The sequence below is a fragment of the Gracilinanus agilis genome, chromosome 3, assembly GCF_016433145.1.
Source record: "Gracilinanus agilis isolate LMUSP501 chromosome 3, AgileGrace, whole genome shotgun sequence".
Classification (NCBI taxonomy): domain Eukaryota; kingdom Metazoa; phylum Chordata; class Mammalia; order Didelphimorphia; family Didelphidae; genus Gracilinanus; species Gracilinanus agilis.
In genome coordinates, this window is record NC_058132.1 from 409,408,271 (window position 1) to 409,433,574 (window position 25,304).

At 35.2% G+C, this 25,304-nt stretch overlaps 1 protein-coding gene across 1 annotated transcript in view; it reads right to left on the bottom strand.

Moving 5' to 3' along the window:
• Window positions 1–207: 207 nt before the first annotated feature.
• GART (phosphoribosylglycinamide formyltransferase, phosphoribosylglycinamide synthetase, phosphoribosylaminoimidazole synthetase) overlaps window positions 208–25,304 on the bottom strand; it is a 36,595-nt gene continuing 11,498 nt past the window's right edge. The window contains exons 11-21 of the mRNA XM_044670214.1: window positions 22,903–22,997; window positions 20,838–20,947; window positions 20,335–20,533; window positions 15,521–15,772; window positions 15,125–15,277; window positions 13,563–13,769; window positions 12,935–13,075; window positions 10,790–10,920; window positions 7,213–7,354; window positions 1,635–1,750; window positions 208–1,533 (exon numbers count right to left, since the gene is read on the bottom strand). Coding sequence (XP_044526149.1) covers window positions 1,342–1,533; window positions 1,635–1,750; window positions 7,213–7,354; window positions 10,790–10,920; window positions 12,935–13,075; window positions 13,563–13,769; window positions 15,125–15,277; window positions 15,521–15,772; window positions 20,335–20,533; window positions 20,838–20,947; window positions 22,903–22,997 — 1,738 coding nt within the window. The 3' untranslated portion in view covers window positions 208–1,341. The remainder of the gene's footprint in view (window positions 1,534–1,634; window positions 1,751–7,212; window positions 7,355–10,789; window positions 10,921–12,934; window positions 13,076–13,562; window positions 13,770–15,124; window positions 15,278–15,520; window positions 15,773–20,334; window positions 20,534–20,837; window positions 20,948–22,902; window positions 22,998–25,304) is intronic.

Genomic DNA, 25,304 nt, shown 5'->3' on the forward strand with positions numbered 1-25,304 from the left:
ACTTGTCTAGTTTGCTGAATGAGGGAAATAAAGAATGAAGAATGATAATGATCAGAGGGATAGAAGATAAAAGACTAGGAATTAAGAGGTAAGGATAAAGTCTTATTTTATGGAAGAATTTTGATGCCTTGTTTGACTGGGAATGAAAAGACAATCTAGCCAGAGCTTGAATAGTCATGTGAGATATAAGATAGGATAATTTGTATGTTTGTTTCACATATAGAGAGCTTTATTCTTAATTGTGTTGTTTGGAATTAGGCTGGAAACAGGCAGATTTCTCAGCAAAAAACCAGTCTTTATAATGTATTAATATTATTTTTGTTGAATAAAAATGAATAATTTCATTAAATATTTCCCAATTACATGTAAACATTTTATTACAATTATTACTTTTTTTGAATTTCAAATTCTCCCCCTCATTGCAAGTGAAGATGAAACTGAGAAAACAAAGCATTTAGAAATACAATAACATACATAATACCATATATTTAAAACATGAAACAAAAACTTACTGACAGTCAGATAACATCAATTCAGGTAAATATATTTCCAAATTATTCTACACAGAAATAATCTTATGACTTTTGGTATTTTATACTAGTCACAAATAAAACAATATGCTATTATAATCAATTTAATAATAATAATACTCAACATTTATATAGTGCTTACCATGTTTATAGTGCTTACCACAGTGTTAAGCACTTCATAATCATTATATCATTTGAACCTCACACAATATTGGGAGGTGGGTATTATTTTCCTCTTTACAGATAAGGAAATCATGGCAAACGGAGATAATGTGCTTAAGATCACACAGCTAATAGATTTGATATTGGAATATAATTCAAGTATCCCCACAATTTTCCAGCCTTTTCTGGGGGAACTTGATCTGAGATGAATTAACAGGGTCAGAATCTCTGAAATGAGCCAAGAGTTAGAGAGGAATCTGAGCTGGAGGAATCATAGGGAGTCTCTGAACTGGGGTGAAAGTCAGAGGGGATACTAAGACAGAAGTTAAGGGTTTTAATTAAAAAACAAAACAAAAATTTTAAAAACTTCCTACTCTCCAAACCTCCAAAGTCTACTAAAATGTTTTTTTAGTAGTTTAACTTAATGTAATGTAAGCTCCTGCTAAAAGCCATAAGTGGGAATGAGTCCTGTTTATTGGGACAACTGCTTCAAATATGAAATTTCATTATTCTTCCCAGCATGCTGAATTCTGGATGCAGGCTTTTAATTTAATTTTAATTTTCTAGAAAAGTAGTTTTGTATACATGATAGAAATGACAGCACTTGACAAGATAAATCTAGATTCTTTCACCCCAAATTTGTGATGTCTTATTCTTCTTTAGTCCAACAAATCTTTCCATTTCCTCCAAGTCTTACTGCACCACTGGCCACCAGCTGTAAAGCAGCAGGAAATATTTTATGTTCTGCTATTTTTACTCTTTCTGATAAAGTTCCAATAGTGTCACCTCTCATTACTGGGACTGCCTCTTGAGCAATAATCTGACCAGCATCCACTTCTTCCTACAAAAAACAAACAAACAAAAAACAACCCAAAACTGTTTTCAACATTTTCAAAGGTAACTTGCTTAAAGGAATTCATTTTTAAGAAAAGAAAGACTTACAGCCACAAAATGTACTGTACAGCCAGTGATTCTGACCCCAGATTCAAGAACCTGCTCATGGGCATTTGAACCCTTAAAGGAAGGGAGCAATGATGGGTGGATGTTGAGTATTTTACCTAGAAAATAAATAAAAAATACAAAACAAAAAATTGGTTAGAGTTTAGACATCCTACATTCCTAATAGAGTTGTACTATGAACAAAAACCAGGCTACATCTTTTGCCTAGAATCTACTTAACATTTACTATAACTTAAGTACTACTGTATAGAACTAATGCTAATAGTACTATAGTTTTGAGCCACCATTTATAACAGAATCCAATAAGAATGAACTTACATATAAGCATGCCTATTATGTACAAAGGTACCGAGAATACAAAGACAAAATGAAAAGCTATCCTTGCCTTTATGGAAGAATTGCGACATATAAACAAGTAAGTCTATATATCATTATTTGAAGAGAGAAATAAGTCTGACTGGGAGAATTCAGGGGAGGCTTCCTACATAAGACCATAAAAGAGCTGATTCTTGAAAGATGAATACCTTGAAGGCATTTTAAGAGGAAGAAGGAGGGAAGGGAAAAAGCATTTATTAAGCACTTACTTTGTTCTAGGCACTGTGGTTGAATGTTTTACAAATATTCATTTGATCCTCACAACAATTTTGTGAGGCAGGTACTGTTATTTTCCAGTTGAGGAAACTGAGAATGATAGAGGTTAAGTAACTTGCCCAGACACAGCTGGTAGTCTGAGGCCACATTTGAATTAGGGTCTCCTTGACTCCATCAGCAAGGCTCTATTCACTGCCCTACCTAGCTACCTAGGTTGGCACAGTCTAGATAGAGCCTATATAAAGAAAAGGGAGCATTAGGTAGGTGGGAGAAATGCTTAGTTCAAAGAACTGTTAGGCCAGTTTGGCTGAAGCACTGAAAACCTAGAATGGTTGATTTAGAGATTTCAAATTGTGTATTTTATAATTTGCAAGAGGAAAACTATAGGAGATTATTGAACAGTGGAATAACTTAGGTGAAATATACTTTAAGGAAGTTATTTTGACAATTCTATGGAAGATGAATTGACAAGTGGAGAGACTAGAAGTAAGGAGGATTAGGAAGATTAAGGAATGATGAGAGTCTGGACTAGAGGTATTGCTAAGAATGGAAGAGATGCAAAAAACTTTGTGCAAGTATAACAGGTGTGGGCAAGATGATTGGACCTTATCCAAGGAATTGACTGATAGCTCAAACTGACTCCATTTTGAGGGAACAAGCTTTATCTTAAGAGAATACAATAAAAGAGTGGCTACAGACAGTTAGCCAGCTAGTAGTAAGGTAAGGTAAGACAAGTAAAGGGGAAAGAATAAGAGAAAGAGGATAGGGGTTTTCTGGAATGCCTTTTATCTTGAAGGGGCCATTTTGTTTGGGCAGTTGTTTCTAAGGAAGACAGGGATTTCAGAAATTGAGCGTTGTTTGGGTGACTAGGAAACTAACAGACCTACCTGTATTTACAGTCCACAGACCCTAACCAATGCCTAAAGGTTAGGTTATACCTAAAGACTGATGTGAGAAGTTTTCTCATAATTGTGAATCTAAGCATGTGAGTATGTCTCATCTGAAAGGTAGTCCCATACAAATCAACTATTGTTTCTATTTTCTTTTGATTGTTTATAGCTACTTGGCACGGTTTGTGGGCGATTTTAGCCCACATCACGACGACCAAGACCCCACAAATGAAAACTGAATACGTAGGGCAGAAGAGTTTAGGATGATCCTGGTGATGGGAAGGGTAGGGATAAGGGGAAGGAGTTTCAACAAAAATAGAGAAGTTTGATCAAAAGATGAACAGTTATAATAGGTGGAAAGATAATTATTTCTATGTTGGACACAATGAGTTTGATATACATATGCTGAGAAAAAGATATTCAATAAGCAGCTAGTTCTGAGCCTAGAACTTGGGAAAGAGAATATGGTTAAACATGAGGATTTAGGAGTCATCTGCAAAGGATAATTAAAGGGAGAAATGACAGAGAGAGGGAAGAGTTCAGAGCTCAGGAGAAAAAGGACACAAATGAACTGATTTAGAAAGAGTAATAAAACTTGGGAAGAGATGGAAGAATAGAAAATTTGTTGTCAATGTCAAGATTTCAAAGTTCAGACTAACTTGTTAACACAGAACACTTATAACTGATATTGTTAAAATTAGAAAGCTATGACCATCTTTTTGTATGGCTGAGGTGGGATGAAGATATGGATATAGAAGCTGAAGACATTAAATGGGATTTACGATGTTTTGAAGGAGGTCATCAGATATACTGAAATTATTCCAAGTGCAAAAAGCAGGTAGAGAGGTACACTATGGACTTCATGTTAAACTTAAAAAAGAGGGAGGAGGGGGCAGCTGGGTAGCTCAGTGGATTGAGAGTCAGGCCTAGAGACGGGAGGTCCTAGGTTCAAATCCAGCCTCAGATACTTCCCAGCTGTGTGACCCTGGGCAAGTCACTTGATCCCCATTGCCCACCCTTACCACTCTTCCACCAAGGAGCCAATACACAGAAGTTAAGGGTTAAAAAAAAAAAAAAAAAAGAGGGAGGATGGATAGGGCTATAAAGATGGAGAGAAATGAACCTCAGACTCTTGAATGTTTTAGAGGGGATTGGAAGCTGTTTTAGGAAAACAAAGCCTGTCTATTATTCTTCTTGTCAAGGCATGAAAGAAAGCACAGTATTTATTACAGAGGTAAGGTAGGTATGAGGTATATCCAGTAATGGTAGAAGGAAGTTTTTATTTCCTCTCTCTCTTTTCTAATTCCTCTCTGAGGCTGATGTAGTTGTGAAGACTGTCTGTCAAGGGATAATACCCTCAAGGATGTAAGTCCCAAGAAGAAAAAACATAGTAAATCAATAAATAAATATTATCTGCCTACTATGTGCCAGTAGGAACTTGTGCTAGGCTCTAGGGATATTATTAATGAATGAAATAATCCTTAATTGTGAGGAGGTGCTACATTCTAACTGGGGAAACACAAGAAGGATGTGTGTATGTGTATGTAGTTATATACAGAATAAACATCGGAGAATAAAAAGTAATTAAATCCATAGTAATTTTAATAACAAAATTACAGAAGATGAAGGGAAGGGGAGAGGGAAATCAGGAAAAATTTCATGCAGAAGGTGCTATTCTGTAAAGTAGAGTTGAGGAGAAAGTGTGTTCTAGGCATGGAAAAGGTAAATAGTATATCAAAAATAACCTATCAAGGCCAATTTGACTGGATTGTAGAATTCAGGAGGAATCTAGAATGAAGTTGGAAAGACAGGTTGGACAAGGCTCCGAAAAAAGCCAAAGAGAGGAGTTTGTATTTAACTTTAGAGGTCTGAGGAAGTTATCAGTTTATTTATCAGGGAAATGACACTATCAGATCTGTGATTAAGGAAAGTCACTGCCAGCTAGGTGATAGACATGAGGAACAACTTGAGGGAAGGAAATCAACTAGGAGGCTACTGCAGTAATTATAGCTAGAGGTGATGAGATGGCAGCTATATGAGAAAAGAGAAGAGGTGAGACATGTAATGAGGATGTAGAATTTGAGATTGTCTCCTGGCCCATCAGTCTGAAATGGTAAAAAGGTAAAAGTAGGAGGAAGGTATGTAGTGTAAAATTTAAATTAATATCCAATAACTCCAAGTAATATATTTTATAAGGTTTATTAATAATCACTCGAAGTAGATGTAAAAACAAAAAATAAAAACCTGAGTAAAGCCACATGAGTAAACTTCTCCTGCCTGGCACTCACCCAACCGGCCCAGTCATGTTTCCAGTAAAAAAGAGAGGGCAGAACTACACAAAACTTGTATCTTCCCTACATTAGTATGTAACGTAGCTACTCAACTGCGGATGCTGGGAGAGAGTCCCTGGGGAGCAAAATTCTATCCACATAGTAGTGAGAAAGGTAGCTTTCTATGGTGGAAAATCACTGGGAAGGTGATATGTTTATGAGTACATAATATTTTGGGGTATCATTTAGAAGCCTAATTTTCTATATGGGGTATGTATATATACTTTTTAAAACTCTGACATTAAAAAGGTAGTGCAGCATAATGGAAAATACACTGGGGGTAGGGGTGGTGGTGCCAAGATGGCAATTTAGTAGCAGAGAGAGCTGAAACCACTGACAATCCTTCCAAACCAATCTTTAAAAAATAGTCAAAACTAACAGCAAGACCCAGAGAGGGGGCTTTCCTGCTGAATACAACTTGAAAGGTAAGTAGAGTGAGTGGATTTTCATGGGCTAAGGGGGAATCAAAAATAAAACAGCACACAGGAGTGCTGGCCAATAACTCCCCCACCTACTGTGCAGGTTCCAAGCTTGGGCATAGGTCAACTTTGGGATCCCAGGACCCTGCCTGAACCCCCACACCCTAGATCCACCCCTTAAAGTCCTAGGCCCTGAGTAATGAGTCCCGTAAATCATCAGCAGAGGAGACAGAACCATGAGTTTTCAGAACTCCCAGTCTACAGGAAAAAAAAAAAAGGCTAGGAAAATGAGCAAACAGCAAAAGAAACATCTAACCTTATAAAATTTCTTTGGAAACAAAGAGCAAGGCATAGAGTCAATAGGAGATGGTGAGATTCAAGCAATCACATACAAAATTTCAAAGAAAAATGGGAATTGGTCTCAGGCACTGGAAGAACTCAAAAAGGAAATAAAAAATCAAATAGAGGTGGAAAGAAAAATGGGAAAAAGAAATGAAAGCCTACTTGCCTAGAAACAGAGAGATCTGGTTTCTAATCTTGGCCTTGGAATTACTTAGCTATGTAGCTCTAGGCAAATCATTTAATTTTTCTAGGTTTATTTAAAAATTTTGTGTGCCTACTGGACATTTCCAACAGGGTGTCTCATAGGAATTTAAATCTCAATGTATCCAAAAAAAACATACTTCATCATCTTTCTCATCAGTATCTTCCTTTTTGGAATTTTCCTACAATTATAAGCAACTGAAGTTAAGTGATTTGCTTATGGTCACACAGCTAGGAAAGTTCTCATTTATTTTCTATTTCTCCTCTCATTTATGGGATTTTGTGATTTATAAGTTATAAACCATTATAAGAATACTGAGGTTAAAAATATATGCTAATAGGGCAAACAGTTGGCTCAGTGGAGTGAGAGCCAGGCCTAGAGATAATGATTATAAACTCATCACAATTTATATTTCCAATCTCAATTCGGCCTTCTTATGTAATCAAGAGACGCCTGATATATCAACTGCTACAAAACAGTTCTAGGATTTTTAGTAGAAAAGAAATATCACTGAACATAGAAACAAAACAAACCTTTCAATTTGTCCTAATTTTAGAAAAGACATTTATTTAGTCAAACACTCTGGTCCATAGATATGTATTATAACTCTATGAATAGTTTTGATAAATTAAAACAAAATCTAAGCTCTAGAAGTTGCTCAAGTTATGGTTGCACGAAAATAAAATAATGAACAGTTCACTTTATGGAATGTTTGTACAAAATCCCAATAACACAAGAGCTGTATTTTGGGTTGGCTGATAGCTGTTAAATGAACAAATTGCTTACCACTCCACTTCTGGACGAAAGGACGAGACAAAATTCTCATGAATCCTGCAAGACAGATTAGGTCAATGGAGAACTCTTCAAGGACTCTGTCAATTTCATTGTCAAATTCTGGGCGACTTTTATATAATTTATGATTAATTACCTGTAGAATAAAAGATGCATAGAATAAAAAGCAATTGTTTCAAAAGTATAATCAAGTCATAAAACCCAACATATACTAAAAATAATTACACTGAAGTCATGATCTGATATTTCATTGAAGCATGAAAGTGACTGGTTTTTTGAAGGTTATGCCATAAAAAGATCATGGGTACTACCTAGACTGGAAAGGCTGTAGGTATAGGACCAGTCACTATTGATCTATTATTCTTTTTACTTAAATTCAATTCAGACATATAATAAGCAAATTATGGAGAAAAATGAACTGGGTATTTAAGGATGAAAACAACATAGTACCTTATCTTAAAGATCACATCATGTAGGTGAGGGAAGAGAGGAAAACCTGACTAAGATATGAGGCAGGATGCAATGACAGCAAAGGAGAGATCCAGATAAAATACTGAAAAAATTCTAAGAATGAGAGAACACTTATCTAGGGGAGAGTTGATGGAAGTAATGGTATGAGTTGGCCCTTGAAGGGAGAAGAATTTCAACAGGAATACAAAGAATGGACAATATTAATTACATATATTAAGTCTTTAGAGCTTTATAGGTCAGGAGTTAAGTCACCCAAGTTCTGTGTATTAATACCAGAGGCAGAATTTGAATCCAGGTCTTCCTGATCCCAAATCTAGCACTATACCATACTACCAGAAGACAAGAAATATGAACCAAGAATAGCAGAATGGCTTGCTTATACTTATGAGATGGGATTGAATAGGAAATGAGACAAGTTAAATATTCAGATTAGCTACAGAATGGGCACAAGATACATATGCAATAAGCCTGGACAGGCTGAAAACAGAATACTTATTTTATCCTATAAAGATCCCATAAGAATTTTTAATCTAGAAAGCAAAATGATTAGACATATATCGGGAAAGGGAGGGACTGGCAGCAAGGAGATGACTTATATTTTAAAAAAGTCCAAATGAGAAGCACTGAGGGACTCCACAAGAGTAATAGTATATTTGCTAAGGAGAACGTACTGAAGAGGTGTAGATAATTAGCAGTTTCTGTGAAAAAAGAACTGAGTTTTCATTGCAAACACAATCTGAATAAATAACACAGCAGATAAAATAAACAAATAAAAACTGTTTTATGTGGGCTGCACTTTGAGTGATGTGTTCAGAATATGGCAAAGCGTTCATAATACTCTGTTCTCAGCATGTTTTTGGGAGGGCATTCATGGACATCCAGAGAAAGGGTGAAAAAGATGATAAAAGACTGATTCAGCTTATAGAGCTGGGAGAAAAGTCAGGGAATCAAGTAGGGCTGTCCCTTGAGGAGAGATCAAGTTTATTTCTTTTGGCCTTGCAGTTCCCTGAGAAGAGTCTAGAAGTTGTAGAAAGGTAGATTTAGCACTTAGGATATGCTAACCATCAGAGCAATCCTAATGTGAAATGTGCCATTTCAGTAGATAGAATGCCTCTGAATAGAAGCTATAAAAGTGGGATGATGACTTGCTAAGTTGTAGAGGGGATTCTTAGTCAGGTACAGCTTGGCCTAAAAGATCATTTAAGTCCTTTTGAGAACTATGAGTTCCTGAAGCCTAATATCTAGTATGGATTCTAAGATAGAAGGTAAAAGGTTAAAGAAAAAAAAAGTCAAGGCTCTTGTTTTGCTCATGAGTTTTATTCTCCTCAGTATTTTCCAGTTCAGTTATGAGATGCCTTACATTTTGTTCTATTTTTTAAGTCTTTTGACTTTTGTTTTAAGGAGTCATTGGATTCTATTTAGGTCATTCTAATTTCCAAGGAGTTTGCTACTTGGGCAAAGTTTTGTACTCTTGTGCCAAAATGTTAATTTCCTTTTTAATTCTTTCTTCTATAGCTCTCATTTCTTTTCCATTTTTTCTTTCTCTGGTGCTCTTATATAGTTAAAAACATTTAATTCTTTTTTTCTTTGAGGATATGGTTGAGGATGTTTTGAAGTCATTTTCTTCTAGGTCTGTCTGGAGAATTGCTGTCACCATGAATGCTTTTTTATGGTGGGATTCCTTTTTTTGTTTGCTCATTTAAGCCAGCTTTCTAACTTTGGAATTGATATATGGGCCTGGCTCTATACATCTCTGAAGGGAAGGTTTGGGGTCTTATTATTGCTTGCTTGGAACATTAAATGTGGTATTATTCTAGGATCTTAAGGGTCAGCTACGGATTTGCAAATTTTCAGGGCTCTCAAAGTGGTTTGATTCAAGGAAAAGCCTGATTCTCTCTGCTCCCCCAACCTCCATTGAATGTGAGCTTTACAAATGCCTGACCTGGGTTTAAGTCTGAGCAAAAGTAGACTGCTATTTGACTCAAATCTAGTCAGATAGCTGAGAAATTCTGCTGGTGCAGAGTGACAGAACTGCAGGCTCCCCTTTGGACTGGAATTCTTGTACTAGTTATTACTCTGTAAACGTTAGTCTAAAACTACTGCTGTCTGCTTCTGAACCTGTTCCCTTTTTGGTATACCACCCATTCCTTACTACCCTAGAATGCTATCGTTGGGCATAGTTCCACTTGCCAATCTACTCTGTGACCTGGAATTGGGTAGTGGGCAACAAAGCTCTTATTGGTACCTATCCCCATCAAGGTAAGGTCTGGGACTGCTGTTTGCTCTCATCCTAAACTGGAGAGCCCTCCTGACCAGATCCTGTTCTGAGTATTCAGGCATAAGCTTGTGCAAAAGCATGGAGACAGAAGATGAATTTATGTAAAAATAGCATAAAGAGGAGTAATGTCTAATAAGTTCGGGGGAAAAAATAGGCTAAAGTAAGATGATGAATTTTAAATAACAAACAATGGAACCTGATTTTAATTCTAGAAGCAATAGAAACCCAGAGGTAGCATAGTGTAGTGGATAGAACAGTAGACTGAGTCTTGAAGATCTGCTTGAATCTGTCCTCAAATATTTACTGTGTATCCTGGGCAAATCACTTAAGCTCTAGGCCCCAGTTTCCTTGAGCCTGGCACATAGTAAGCACTTAATAAATAAATCCTTGTTCCCTTCTAAATCTAATATTCAAGGAGTTATAACATCAGATTTTTGCTTCAGGAATTTATATCTGGTGTCTATGTTGAGGACTGATTAGAGAGGAGAAAAAGGGAGACCAATTACTAGGCTGTTAAAATAGTTCTGATAATAATAGGTATAGTCAGGGTCTCAATCAACTAGGGTGGTGGAGAAAGAGATGATGTGAAAATAGGAATAAACAATATCTGGCAACTGTCTGGATATGAGAGACGAGAGAGAGCTACTTGATAAGTAACACTACTGAGAAATGAATAAGACTGTTGGCAGGACAACCCTAATACTCTTCCTAATTTCCTTTTGCAGTAAAAGAAAAATTATTTCAGAAGATGGCTATCATAAATTTTGAAGAGTCTAAGAACACCAAAAAAAACCCACTCAATACATGCTAAGAACAACTTACCTTAGTAGGAATACCAGCATTTTCTGCTTTCTCTAGCCCGGCCACTCCATCTTTATTAGAGATAACAATAATAATTTGGGCAAAGCTAGTTGGTTCTCGAGTACTATCTATTAGGGACTGGAGATTTGTGCCTATTAAGGATGGAAAAAATACAAGTTCATGACTCAAGAATGAAATTATGATCCCTCTCCTCAAATAATAAGCTTCATGTTAGCTTCTATTTATAAAATGTTCAAATACATAAAAACCCCAAAACAAAATGAAAAACATTGTTAAATGATTGTTTATGTCCTATATATGTATGTTACTGTGAAGGAAGCTTCGAAAGTAGTCATGAGGTTTCTAATATTCTAGGCCAATTTCCTATGAACAAACAGATATAATGGATGACATCTCCTGTCAGGATACTAATTTAACAGATGAAGAAACGCTGTTCAGGATATTGATTCCTAGTTCTTGGCTAAACCAATCTGCTAGCCCTACTAAGGCAACCACTTTTCTGAAGAATCAATTTACTGAGTGATACTAAAATACTTGGAACATTTCACCTCATGGGACTATACTTAAAATATATAAGAGAATTCCACATATATCTGGTTTCTCTTTTCTTATGATTTTTATGGTGAAGTATTAAAAGTTTGGAGCTTAGTGTGGTGTGAGACATTGTTTTAAACCTATGTTTCGCAAGATTGCTTTCTAAGCAATTTATCAAACATTAAGTCTTAAAATCTTTGACCAGAGAATATATTAGGGACTCTCATTTCTAGTACTCTATGTCTATAACTGCCAAGTTAGGTAACTCCAAAAATAGGCTGCAAACAGCTTTTTTGTAAAAATTATAGAGATCCAGCTCTATATTTCTGGGGGTTCAGAGTGGTGTTTAGTGGCGTCGGATTGAATGAGAACAGTCAGACTAAATGTTTAGCTCATAACTGCTCCAACTCCATGGAGTCTTGAGTTTAATATATACTGGTTTCACACAAAGAACACAGAGAAAGAATCACAGCTGTGAAGGGGTTACAAATTATACAAAAAACCATTAAAGTCCAAAAATTAGAGAGATAGATACAGGGTCAAAGGCCAAATTCCAATCACCAGTTAGTAGGAGGTTAATTCTGGGAGCAGAAATATATTTCATAGATATCCTAAACAAATTGAGTCCTGTACTCTTAATTTACAGGATTGCACCTGGTCAGATAAAGTCTTGTCCAGCTTTTTCTGTCTCTGGACTTGATTATCTAAGTAATATATTTTTTGGAGTTCAGGCTTCTTAATTATCAAGGAGAGAAATTGTTAACTCAGGAGCTGCTGGTCTGCTAAGGACTCAAAGCTTTCCAATAAGAATATTAAGAAAAGGTGGGGATCTGAAAAAAGAGGAGTCTCAGATTTTTACCTTAGATGGCCCATTCTGTGTCCTGACATGCAGTACAGAAACAATCATACACACAGTTTTACTTGCTGATGATTTTGTAATGGGATCCAGATAAAATATCTATTACAGACTCTGTTTTCTCTAAATGACTTCCAATAGCCTCCTGGAGGGAGTCTAGTTGTTTTTGGATTAACCAACCTGCTGGTACCAGAGCTTTTCAGGGCTCAAGTTACCAGGACCAAATACAAAGACTACCTCAGCCTGGATTGGTCATGTAGGGAATCCAAATAACAGGCCCTATCCTGACCCTATTTCTCTAATCGGCCTTCCACAATAATTATAAATAACACAATATATTATTTATTATAATATGTGAATATTATAACAGGTGAATAAATAACGTAATACACATAATAAAATAAATAATAATTATACTACTATGATGGCGATGATGGCTTTTACTACCATTACTACAACAACCATATTACCAGTAATGATTACTGGTCAGAGATCTATTATTGGTTAAGTAAAACTACATAAATAAAACAAAGCCTAAACTTGAAAGATACGTTAAAGCTAACTTGCCACCCTGAATTTAAAATAAAAGCCAAAAGAAGTTAGAATTTCTAAATTTATAGCATGAGTCCAATATGATGACACAAAACTTTCTCCTTATTCTCTACCATGTTTCCCTGATTTCTTTCTAACCCAATATTCTTTCAGCTTTTAGTAGTTATTATTGTTTCACATGTACACAGGAAAATGAATCTTACCTGTTCCAGATATTAGAACAGCCACTCGTGCTCTCTTTGGTTGGACACCAAAGCAATCCTTTAAAGATTCATTCACTAATGAGACGGATCCATTTATTTGCATTGTTTGAATTAGATGTTTAACTTTCACTCGGGAACACCCTTGATCAAAGCAGTAACACAAAGGCAGAAAAGTGGTAAATTAGTAAGAACATTTGTTTTAAGAGAAATTTTTTTTAGAGTACTCCTTTCTGAAGACTCAGATGTTAACATTTAAATATCTAAGCTTATATAACCAATAAAAGACATTTTTATCCCTCAAATGTGTTAAATTATAAAAAAATATTTAATATAAAGAAGTCTGTTCCTAGACTTTTCTCATCATAAAAAATCATATGGCTTAGTTCCTTTACTAAACAGCTGGTAGCTTTTAAACGTCCTATCCAAAATCTAGTGTTGGTAGTAGTTACTCAGAGTCATAATTTTAGCATAGCATCCATATGCTAGGGCACAAGCTAAACTGAAGAATTTTATGACAGAGATAATATATTAAAATGCTTTGCTGAATATAAACTTGCATTTTTATTGCTAAAGAAAAAATGAAATCTTCTACATTAACAAAATAAAATAATAAATTAAGAGTTAAAACCTGTAGGACAAGTAACTACATTCCCGATTATCCAGGCTTCCTCCTTATGTTGGTGTATATCCTTCAGAACTTGCTCAGCCAGATCTTTCTGTACCACCATGACAGCTCCAATTCCACAATTGAATGTCTTAGCCATTTCCTCTTCTGACAGGTGTCCCTCATGCTGAAGCCATGAGAATATTCTAGGGATCTTCCAGCATCGAGCATCTGGCAAAATGTTAGACGTGTCACACCAAATTGTTTCACAAATAAAGCATGGGAATCTTGACACTTATAAATACAACAAATACGTAATAAATGTAGTTTGGACTATTGGAATTGAGTAATAAAGTACTCCTCAGGTTGGCATTAAAAAAAAAAAAAAAAAACTAAACGCTTACCTTCTGTCTTGTAATCAATACGCTGTATTGATTACAAGGCAGAAGAGTGGTAAAGGTTAGGCACTGGGGATTGACTTGCCCAGTGTCACCCACAGCTAGGAAGTAAATAAGGCCAAATTTGAACCCAGGACCTCCTATTTCTGGGTCTGGCTTTCAATCCACAGATCCACCTAGCTGCCCCCTCAGTTTGGAATTTAAAGTCCTTTGTATTCTAGTTCCAGGTTACTGTCCTAGCACGCTTGCTATTTCAGCCCTTTGCTGTATTTAACTTGAAAGACATTAAAGCTAAACTCAGATTTTAAAGTGAAAACCACTAGAATTCAGAATTCATTATAGGGAAACTATGGTCTGCTCCATAGTTAACAAATTAACTTTTATCTTAATCCTTTTTCCTTTCTCCTTCCTGATAAGCCAGTTCTCCCTGGAAGATATAGCTTTCCTGGACTTTTCTAGTACTGGTTGGTCTCCCTGCCTCAAGTCTCAGCCCATTCCAATCAGTCTTCTATTAAGTTGTCAAATTTTCCTTAAGCATAGGCAGGACCATGCCATTCCCTTCTCTATTCAATAAATTCCAGTGGTTTTCTATTACCTTCAAGATCAATTATAGAACCATGTTTGGTTTTTAAAGCCCTTCATAACCTGGCTTCTTTCCTACCTTTCCAATCTTATTAAAGCCCCCCTGCCATTTCCAATTCTAAGTTTTGCAAAAACAGATTTGCTTTTCTAGTGCAAAACAAATAAAAATATGCCCTATATTTTGCTATTTAAAAAACAAAAACCACTTTCCAAAATCCTTCCACCCTACCTCTCTCAACTCTTGGAATCAAAAACAGGGCTGACCCAGGAAGTGCCACGGCTACCAGGCATTTGCCCGAATTCACATTCATTCTATTTCTAATCTTAATAAGAACTGGGAATACCACAAGAAGGGATTATGCACTGGAAGCATAATGGAAAGAAATGAGTTTTGTTGCTTTGGCAAAGAAAAAGTTAAGGAAAAATATAGTTAAGCTATTTATATCTATAAAATGAAATCAATATGTAATCCCTTGGGAGTATATCAGAATGGAAGCTAACCAGAAAAGAACAAGTATTATATCATAAACTTTATGAAATTCCCAAGAAAATAAAAATATTTTCACAAATCTCATTAATTCAAAAACATTCTGTTATTTTCCTTACCCAAATCTACCCCTAGCTTATCTGGAAGAACTCTTGGGATGTTTTCAAGTAGTCCTCCTCCAGTAATATGAGCAAAGGCCTTAACATGTCCTGATCGAAGAATAGGCAACAATGTTCGGCTATAAATTTTGGTTGGATTTAACAACAATTCTCCTGTAAATGTGAGATATAAGATGTTGAATATATGTTATTTAATGTTGAAATATAAGACAGGTGGACTGTAAGAAAATTAAACAAAAAGCTTTACAATAGCAAGTCCTTCTGAAATGATGTTTTTTTGCACATTATAAACTCACATGATTAAGGATAAATTCATGATAAATTATATAAGAAAGCAGTTATTCTATTCAATTTTTAAATGCTAGTCATAGATCTTATTATACTCAAGCAATTTACCTAGAGTTTGATTACCACATCCATCAGGTACTAAAGAGGAGAACTGGACAGAAGAATTTTCTACAATCTTCCTTACAAGGCTGAATCCATTACTATGAACTCCAGAAGAGGCTATTCCAATGATAACATCGCCCTCAGTGATTCTGTCCAGTTGAGGGAGCTTTTGATCCCGCTCCATGGCACCAACAGCAAAACCTGCAAGGTCATATTCTCCAGGTGGATACACACCTGGCATTTCAGCCGTTTCACCTCCTGGTTAAAGAGATATAAGAAGATAAGTTAGTGAAATCAGGAAATATTTTTAAGTTAACCACCTTTACATTTAAAATCTAATATATACTATAAGGAATTAAATACCAAAGAAGTTGCTTAATTATAAATTATTTGCAAATATCAAGACTTAAGGGGCAGCTGGGTAGCTCAGTGGAGTGAGAGTCAGGCCTAGAGACAGGAGGTCCTAGGTTCAAACCCGGCCTCAGCCACTTCCCAGCTGTGTGACCCTGGGCAAGTCACTTGACCCCCATTGCCCACCCTTACCAATCTTCCACCTATGAGACAATACACCGAAGTACAAGGGTTTAAAAAAAAAGAAAAGAAAAGAAAGACTTAAGGAGTGATTTGAGGGAAATACGACATAAAAAGGATAAACTTTTCTTTATTCTCTTACATTAACTATCAAACTATTAACTAGTTAGTATTAACTATCAAACACTATGCTAGGCACTGGGCATAAAAAGAGATAAATAGCCAGGAATTGTACTAGGCTACAATGAGAAGGGAGTACATTACCAGAACAAGGAAAAGCCTATAAAAAGGTATAGAGAAAATGCAATGTGTCAAGTATGGAGGCTACTAGTAAGCAGGCCAATTTGGCTCAGTATAGACCGTGTGAAAATTTGCAGGGAGAATCAGAAACAAAGGGACTCATTAACATACCCAGTGTTTTGATAAAGTGAAAAACAAATTATCTTTGAAAAAACTCATTATTTGATAAAAAACTTCTGGGAAAACTAGAAAGCAGTCAAGTAGAAACTGGCCCATATTCCACAATATTTTCTAAATATTTAAGTGGCTTTAATATTAACATATAAAAAATTAGAGAAGCAGATCATAGACCTCTCACTGTTATGGATAGATGTATTTTTAGCCAGACAAAATGGCTAAAATAGATAAAAGTGACTACATGAAGCTTAAAAAGCATCCTGTATAGACAAAAATACCCACAAGATAAGTTTTGGAAGTGGTCAAATGGGAAAGAAATCTTTGCATCAGATTTCCCCAATATGGTTTGGTATTCAAGATATGTAAACAATATATATTAATCAATTAATAGTTACAACACATGTCTAATAGACATTCTCCAATAGATATTGCAAAATAATCACAATCACATGGAACAATGTGCCAAATCAGGAAAACCAGAGAAAAGCAAACCAAAACACTGAGATTATATTTCATACTCTGAAAATTGGCAAAGATGGCAGCAAATGACAATAGTCAGTGTTGGAGGGGCTGTGGAATGAATAGACACACTAACATATTTTTTGTGGAAATATAAAATGGCATAGCCATTTTGGAAATCAATATGGAATTATGTAAATAAAGTGATAAAAATATCCATATCCTTTGAACTAGAGATATCATTACTTACCCCTTCCCTTCAAGGGAGTCACCAAGTGTAAGAAAAGTCCTCACACACAACAAAATACTTATAGCAGCACTATAAAGATTGTAAACAAAGTGGATACCTATTAACTGGGAAAGGGTTAAACAAATTGTTGTACATAAACACAGTGGAATATTACTATGCTGTAAGAAATGATGTTATGTGATAAGTACAGAGACCTTATGAACTGACAGTGAAGAACCAAGAAAATAATACCTACAAGAATGCAAGTGGAAAGAACAATCACATACACACACAAATCAAACGTGAATATAAAGATCAAGCATGATTTGAATGAAAGATGAACCTCAACCTATCCCTTTGGAACTTTTTACATGTACTGTCAGTTGTGGGTTTTTTCTCCCCTCACTAAAAATGTTATTTGTTATAGGGGATGGCTCTTTGGGAGGGTGAGGGAAACTATGATAATATACAAACCAGAAGATATCCACAAAAACTTAGACAAAAACATCTTGAATGAAGACACAGATGTTATGCTTGCCAAGTTTAGAGAAGACAGAAAACTAGAAGCATAGCTAACATTTTTGGGTAACAAAATCAGGATTCAAAATCATCAAAAGCCTGAACCTAAGATCTGAAATTAAAAAGGGTCTTCCAGGTCTCCAGTTTCACAACTTCAGAGTTAAATCACAGTGGATAAAGTAAAAAATTTGGAGCCAGGAAGATCTGGGCTCTAATGATCTAATACCATTTTGGATATATACTTGCTGAGAATGAGCAATTCAATTAACTTTTCATCTCAGCCTGTTTTCTCACCTGTAAAGTAGGAATTATAATGGCATCTAAAGTCATTATACAGCACACATACACGCACATAGAAACACATATAATCACATGCATGTGTGGACACCTAACTATATACATATGCCCTAAGTACCATATTAAGCTATTAATATTTGACTCTTCACTCTCTTTCAAACCGCCCCTACCCTAGCACCTGTCCCAAACCTATAACCAATAAGAAATCATGTCCTTTTTTTAAACTATTGCCTTTCTGTCTTAGAATTGATAGGTATTGGTTCCAAGGCAGATGAGCAATAAAGGCTAGGTAATTGTAGTTAACTGACTTGCTCAGGATTACATGGCTAGGAAGTGTTTGAGAACAAATTTGATCTCAGGCCCTCCTGTCTCCAGATCTGGCTTTTATTCACTGAGCCACCTAGCCACCTCTTCTATTAGTCTTACATCAACATCCCTTGTATCTATTTCTTTCTGTCCAATCACCAACCTAGATTAAAGGCTTTTTAAACTTTTCATGAGGACCACTGTAACAGCTTCCTAACTGGACTCTCTAGTTTGTTTTTTTCTGTTTCCAAAGCATCTTCTACAGAGATTCCAAAAATTCCTGAAGGACATATCTGGTTGTATCACCTTCCTTTCTGGTTAAGAACCTACAGTGGCTTCCTTTTGCTTCTTAAGAAAAAATACAAAATCCAAAGTATGGTATTTAAAGGATTTGAATATATGGGCCTCACCTACCTTTCCATGTATATTAATCCCTTCATAAAGTCAATGTTCCAGACAAAGTGGCCCTCTTCTGGATATTCCTCAGCTTATCTTCTTCCCCTCTCCAAAGTATTTGCTTATTTCACTAAAAATATTTTTTTCCAATTACATGTAAAAGATACTTTTTAAAAAAATTTTGAGTTCCAAATCAAATTATTTCCATTCTCAATGAAGGGTGAAAGGAGGGAGGGAGGGAAGGAAGGAGGAAAGGAGAAAAGAAAATCTGATCAAATAAGAGATAGAAAGCATTACAGGAAGAAAAAAGGATAATTTTTATTGCATGAAAACAAAAAAACCAATGCATCCAAGACCAGAAAGGAAAGCTGGGAAAAAATTCTTGCAGCAAGTTTCTATGATCGAAGTCTTATTTCTCAATTATGTAGAGAACAGAGAAAAATGTTTATGACTACCAGTCATTTCCCAAATGATAAATGATCAACGAACAGGTAGTTTTCAGAAGGAAAAAAAAAAAATCAAAGCTATCTTCTATATACCTTCCATATCACATCTATCAGATTGGCTAACATGAAAGAAAAGGTAAATGACAATGTTGGAGAAGATGTGGGAAAATTGGGGCACTGTTGGTGGAGTTGTGAATTGATCCAACTATTCTGGAGAGCAATTTGGAACTTTTTCAAATGGCTAGAAAATTATACATAATCAGTAGTACCATTACTAGGTCTGTATCCCAAAGTTTTGAAGAAAAGAAAAAGGACCAAATTGTACAAAAATATTTATAAGGAGCTCTTTTCGTGGAAGCAAAGAACTGAAAATTGAAGGGATGGCCCATCCATTGGAGAATGGCTGAACAAGCTGTCGTGTATGATAGTGAGGAAAAAAACAAGCAGGACACTTTCAGAAAAACTTGGAAAAATGTACACAAATTGTTGCAAAGTCAAATGAGAAGCAGAACATTCAAAGAAACAGCACTATTATTGTATACTGATCAACTGTGAATGATTTTAGGTATTCTCAGTAATACAAAGATCCCAGACAATACTGAAGGACTTGGGATGAAAAATTTTATCCATCTCCAGAGAAAGAACTGATATGGGGATGAATGTTGAATGAAGCATATAATTTTTACTTTGTGTGTTATGATTTGTTTTCTTTCACATGACTAATATGGAAATGTTTTGTATGACAGCTCAGGCATAACTCATGAAATTAATTGCCTTCTCAAGGAGGGGGCAAATGGAGGAAGGGAGAGAATTTGTACATACATTTTATGAAAGCCACTTTGGCAGTGTATATGGAAGATGGATTGGAGAGGGGAGAAACTTGAGACAGGGAGACCAATTAGGGGGCTGTCACAATAGTTCAGGCAAAAGGTAATGCAGTGGCAGACTATGAATATATAAAGTTGAACACACTTATTTTGCTTAGTTATTTCTCATTATTACATAAATTCCTCATTTGATATGAAACAAGGCAAAATGGAAAACAATTTAGTAGGAATTAGATTGAGATATTTCATTGGTTGAGGGAAGGTACTATTGGGATTTGGGTTTGGGTAAGTCACTGAGTAGTGACAGTGATCTTAAAAAACCACAAAGTATTAATAAATTATTTTAAAAAGCAAAATTTTAAAAGCTTGCATATGTTATAGGAAATATCATACCCAAAAGAGCACATCCTGCTTCTTCACATGCTTTGGCTATACCGGCAACGATAGTTTTAGCTGTGTTAATATCAAGTTTCCCACAGGAAAAATAATCTAGGAAGAAGAGAGGCTCTGCTCCTTGAGCCAAAATATCATTGACACACATTGCAACCAAATCTTGACCAATAGTATCATGCTTATTGCATTGCTGTGCAATCTGGAGAGAAATAATAGAGTTCTTGTTACAAAAGAAATAACCAAAAGCCGTTTGCTTAAGAAAAAAAACAGAAAACCTATCAAAAGATTTTCCTACACAAAAAGTTGCAATACTCCACTCTTAACACTCCCATTTATTATCTCCTTTTACTATTAATATTCTTGTACCAAGCCAAGTACTTGGAAAGTATATCTTATCCAATATATAATTTTTAAAACAATAACCCCTTGATTAAAAAAACAAAACAAAAACCGAACATCTGACATTCAGGCTTTCCTAAATTCTCAATCTTTGAAATAGTTACTTTTAATTTGGTTCCAACTCCATCTGTTCCAGAAGCAAGAAGGGGATCCTTATAACCAGCTGCTTTCAAGTCAAAGAGGCCAGCAAATCCTCCAAGATCTACATTACATCCTATCAGATAAGAAAACAGCAATTTGCAGTTTAACATAAAGAACCGTATAAACACACAAATTTCTACCATGTTATCCTTCATATCAACAAATGATTCAAAGGGGACAAGTCAGTATTCTGAGATATATCTAGCAAGATATTAGAAAATTTTATGGAATTTACATGTCATTTATTTTTCACCTCTATCAGGTCCTTTCTTCTTACAGAGAATCATAATAGGTAACATTTTAATAGTGTTCTTATATTTTGCTAAGGATCTGAGGCTACATTTGAACTCAGGTCTTTACATGACTGGCACTGTATTTACTACTGTGCTACTTACCTGCTTTTGCTAAGCAAAAATGCCCAATATTGAGTCCATGTCTAACAATATGTAAATATTCTGACTACCTCTTGGGAGAAGTACATTTCATTAACTTGTGACCATTACTTTTTTCCTTCTTCAACTCCCTAAACTTTATTGTGTTTATTAGTTATTATTATTATTATTATTATTATTATTATTATTAGTTAGTTCATTTACTTCATGGTATTTAGTTTTTCCACTTATTTCCCTCCGTATTAGTTTATAAACATCTTTCCATAGTTCTCTGAATTGTATACTTCTTATTATACAAATAGTACTTTCCATCTATGCACCAAGTTAAAAAAAAAAAAACCTTTACCTTCCAAATTAGAATCAATACTGTGTATTGGTTCCAAGGCAGAAGAGTAGTAAGGGCTATATGCAATGGGGGTTAAGTGACTTGCCCAGGGTCACACAGCTAGGAAGTATCTGAAACCACATTTGAACCCAGGACCTCCCATCTCTAGGCCTGGCTCTCAATCCACTGAAGCCACCCAGCTGCCCCCAAATGCACCAAAGCTTTAAGTCATTCCCTATTGCTCATCCTTTGCTGTTGATAGCAGTGCGGCAAATTATTCCAACCTAAAATATTGGTCTAAGTCCTCTTCTAAGCTACAGAATGTTGGGCCGGATGGAGCAAGGTTGTAGAATATAATTATGGTAATTCTTATTATGTTTTGCATGATTTTACATTTTGGATCAAAATTGTGTGCTAAAAGTATATTTAATACAAGAACACTAGATCATAAACTAAATTATTTAAACTAAAGGCACTTTCCCCCCATGTTCCATAGTATCTAATCATAGGAAGGTGGGATATAGTATATAACAGGGTAAAGTAAATATTTAACATATTTTTAAATTTTCTGAGTAAAAAGGCCTATTGGTTATTGAAAAGGTGCCTGTATTTCTTCTCGTGGTATTTATCTGAAATGTTTCTAAATGTAAGATGAAGAGCAGCTGATCAATATAGAAGTATTTTCAGACAAATCATGTTTTAAATATATATATTGTGTCATAAAAACATGAAAATAAAGACTATGGAGAAAGATGTGAAGACTTACATGAGCTACATTAGAATTTTACTTTTTAAACTTTTACCTTCTGTCTTAGAATCAATAGCATGTGTTGGTTCCAAGGCAGAAGAGTGGTCAGGGACTGGCAATGGGGGTTAAGTGACTTGCTCAGGACCTCCCATTTCTAGGTCTGATTTTCAATCTACTAAGCCACCCAGCTGCCCCCATATTAAGAATTTTTAAAAAAGAGAACTTTTATTATGAACTATATAAATAGAAGAAAAATCACCCACAAAAATGAGCTAAATGCTAATTATAATTGTCAACCTAGGAATTGAAAATAGCTGAGGAAGCACCCATCTCTTTTCAGAAAAGGTGGTGAATTGTTGGTGTGGAATACTGATAGTACTGTCAGATGAGACTGTGTTGTCAGATGGTTTTGCTTAACTCTTATTTTGCTAAAGAAATTCATTTGGTGATGGTGAGGTATAAGTCCAAATTTCAACATGTCATAAAAACCCAAAGGAATATCAACAAAATGAACTTAAAATGAAAAAGTCATTAAGGATCCAAAAAGATAGGATCTGGCTTACCTGGTCTGGAGGTAGCTTTAGCCAAAGGTTTAATTTTCTTAACTAGTTCATTGCCAGCTGCAATATCCACCCCACTTTCCTTGTAAGTCAGGCCTCTAAAACATTAAAAATGTTAAGCTGTAATTTATCTGAGGGGTAATTACTTCCCTGTAATATATTATTAACAAGGCATGATAACAATTTGTGATGATCACTTAATTAACCAAAAAGTAGTTAAGTATGTGCTAGGCATTATTCTAGGTACTAAGGATGAAAATAAAGAATAAAATAAAAATTTCTAGTCATAAGGATACTTACATTAGAATATGACCTAATTATAGCATAGATTAATGAAATACAAAGAAAATTCTCAAATAAAATCCCAGTGCCCTCAATATTAGCCTATAGTATACAATTTTTATTAAAACTATTTTTGATTTGAAGGCAAAATGACCAAGGTCATTTTGCCTCCTCAGCTTTTTGTTTGAATACTAAAGAATAACTGCAAATAAGTCATGAATATCTACTAAATTAGAAAACTAGGCCTTGATCAAATTGGTCATGTACTTGTTTGTACTAGCATATATATTCATCAGTCTTCAATTTCATCATGAAGATATGACAGAAGGGAAGAACTATATAAAATCTGTCAAAAGGGGGATCTAAATTCACTGATAATAATTCTCTTGTCAATGCACTATTCTAATAAGAGGCAGCCTGGTACAGTAGATATCAGGAGACTTGGGCTCAACTCCAATTTCAGCAGTTCCTCACCAAATAATTTCATAGTTTTAGAAATGGAAGGGCCTTTGCAAGCTAGAATACAATCTCATTTTACATATCAGGAAACTGAGGCTGCAAGAGGTTAGTGGTTATGTCCAGAGTGACACACCTACTAGGTGAGGCAAAATTTGAGCTCAGGTTTTTCCAAGTACAGTATTCTAATGACTATATTACCTAGTTGCTGCTTTGGAAGCAAATCATGTCTTAAAGCTTTTAGTTTCCTATATAACAAAGGGTATAAAATGTATATGTACATTTATGTATAAAATGGGGATACTAATTCTTGCTTTGCTCATCTTACAGGACTGTTGTGTATAAAGTATACGTTAGGGTGCTATAAAAATGTATTTTGATACAGGACACAGCACATGACTGTTTATGCTATTCAGGAGTGGGGACTCTCCATGAAATTATGCAGACTTTTACTAGTGATAACAATTTTAGGATTACAGAGTTGGACAGTAAAACACTATCATTTCCAAGCTTAAAAAAAAGGTTTGACTTCTGAGGTAATGATGACATAAGAAATCTAATAAGCCTTGTGAGAAATACTATGTCAATGAGGAAGCAGAGTTTGTATGTAGGTTAATTTGGATTATCAAAGGAGAGTTTCTCATTAAAGACATGCATAATTGGGGGGGGAAAAGTGAAGAGGATAATCAACTCCCTCAAATATAACTTAGAATTAAAGAATCCATGATGGAATTAAGAATGTACACTTTCATTAAGTTGAACAGAATAAAATAATGGAAGAACATCTTAAATAAGCAATGGGCAAATAAGAATGATTAAGCTGGGTGGCTCAATGGATTGGGAGCCAGGCCCAGAGATGGGAGGTCCTGGGTTAAAATCTGAACTCAGACACTTCCTAGTTGTGTGACCCTGGGCAAGTCACTTAACCCCAATTGCATAGCCCTTACTACTCTTCTGCCTTGGAACCAATACACTGTATTGATTCTAAGACAGAAGGTAAGGGTTTTAATTAAAAACCAAAACCAAAACAACACACAAACACTGGGAAAAAGTTGCCTGATAATACCAGTTCAAAATTGTGTCATATGAATGTTTCTCCATTTTATCTACAGCATATATACAATACCTTTTCATAATATTTAAAATAAGATCACATGCTATGTATGATGAAAAGAATGAGGCTAGAAAAGGCAGCTAGATGGCCCAGTGTATAGAATGACAGGAAAATTAAAATCTGGCCTCAAGCACTTTCTAGCTGTGTGACCCTGGGCAAGTTACTTAACCTCAACTGCTTAGTCCTTACTACTCTTCTGCCCTGGAACCAATAGTTCCTATTGAATTTTAAGACGGAAGACAAGGGTTAAAAAAATTGAGGGTACACACCAAAATTAAAAAAAAAAATGTAGTTTATTGTTTCCACAAGATTATCATTGCACATGATGATCAAAAGAAATTTTCATTAATCATTAACTGCAGATATGACGGACATATAACAGTAAACTGGTCTTGTTTAAAATACAATGAATATGACCATCAATAAGGCAAATGCACATAATCAAAATCATATGAGTATTATAAAAAGGATAACTATTGATGGTGTAAAATAATAATACATTAGCATGATTTTTAAATCCTTAAATGTTTTCCTAACTTATAGGAAGTTACCA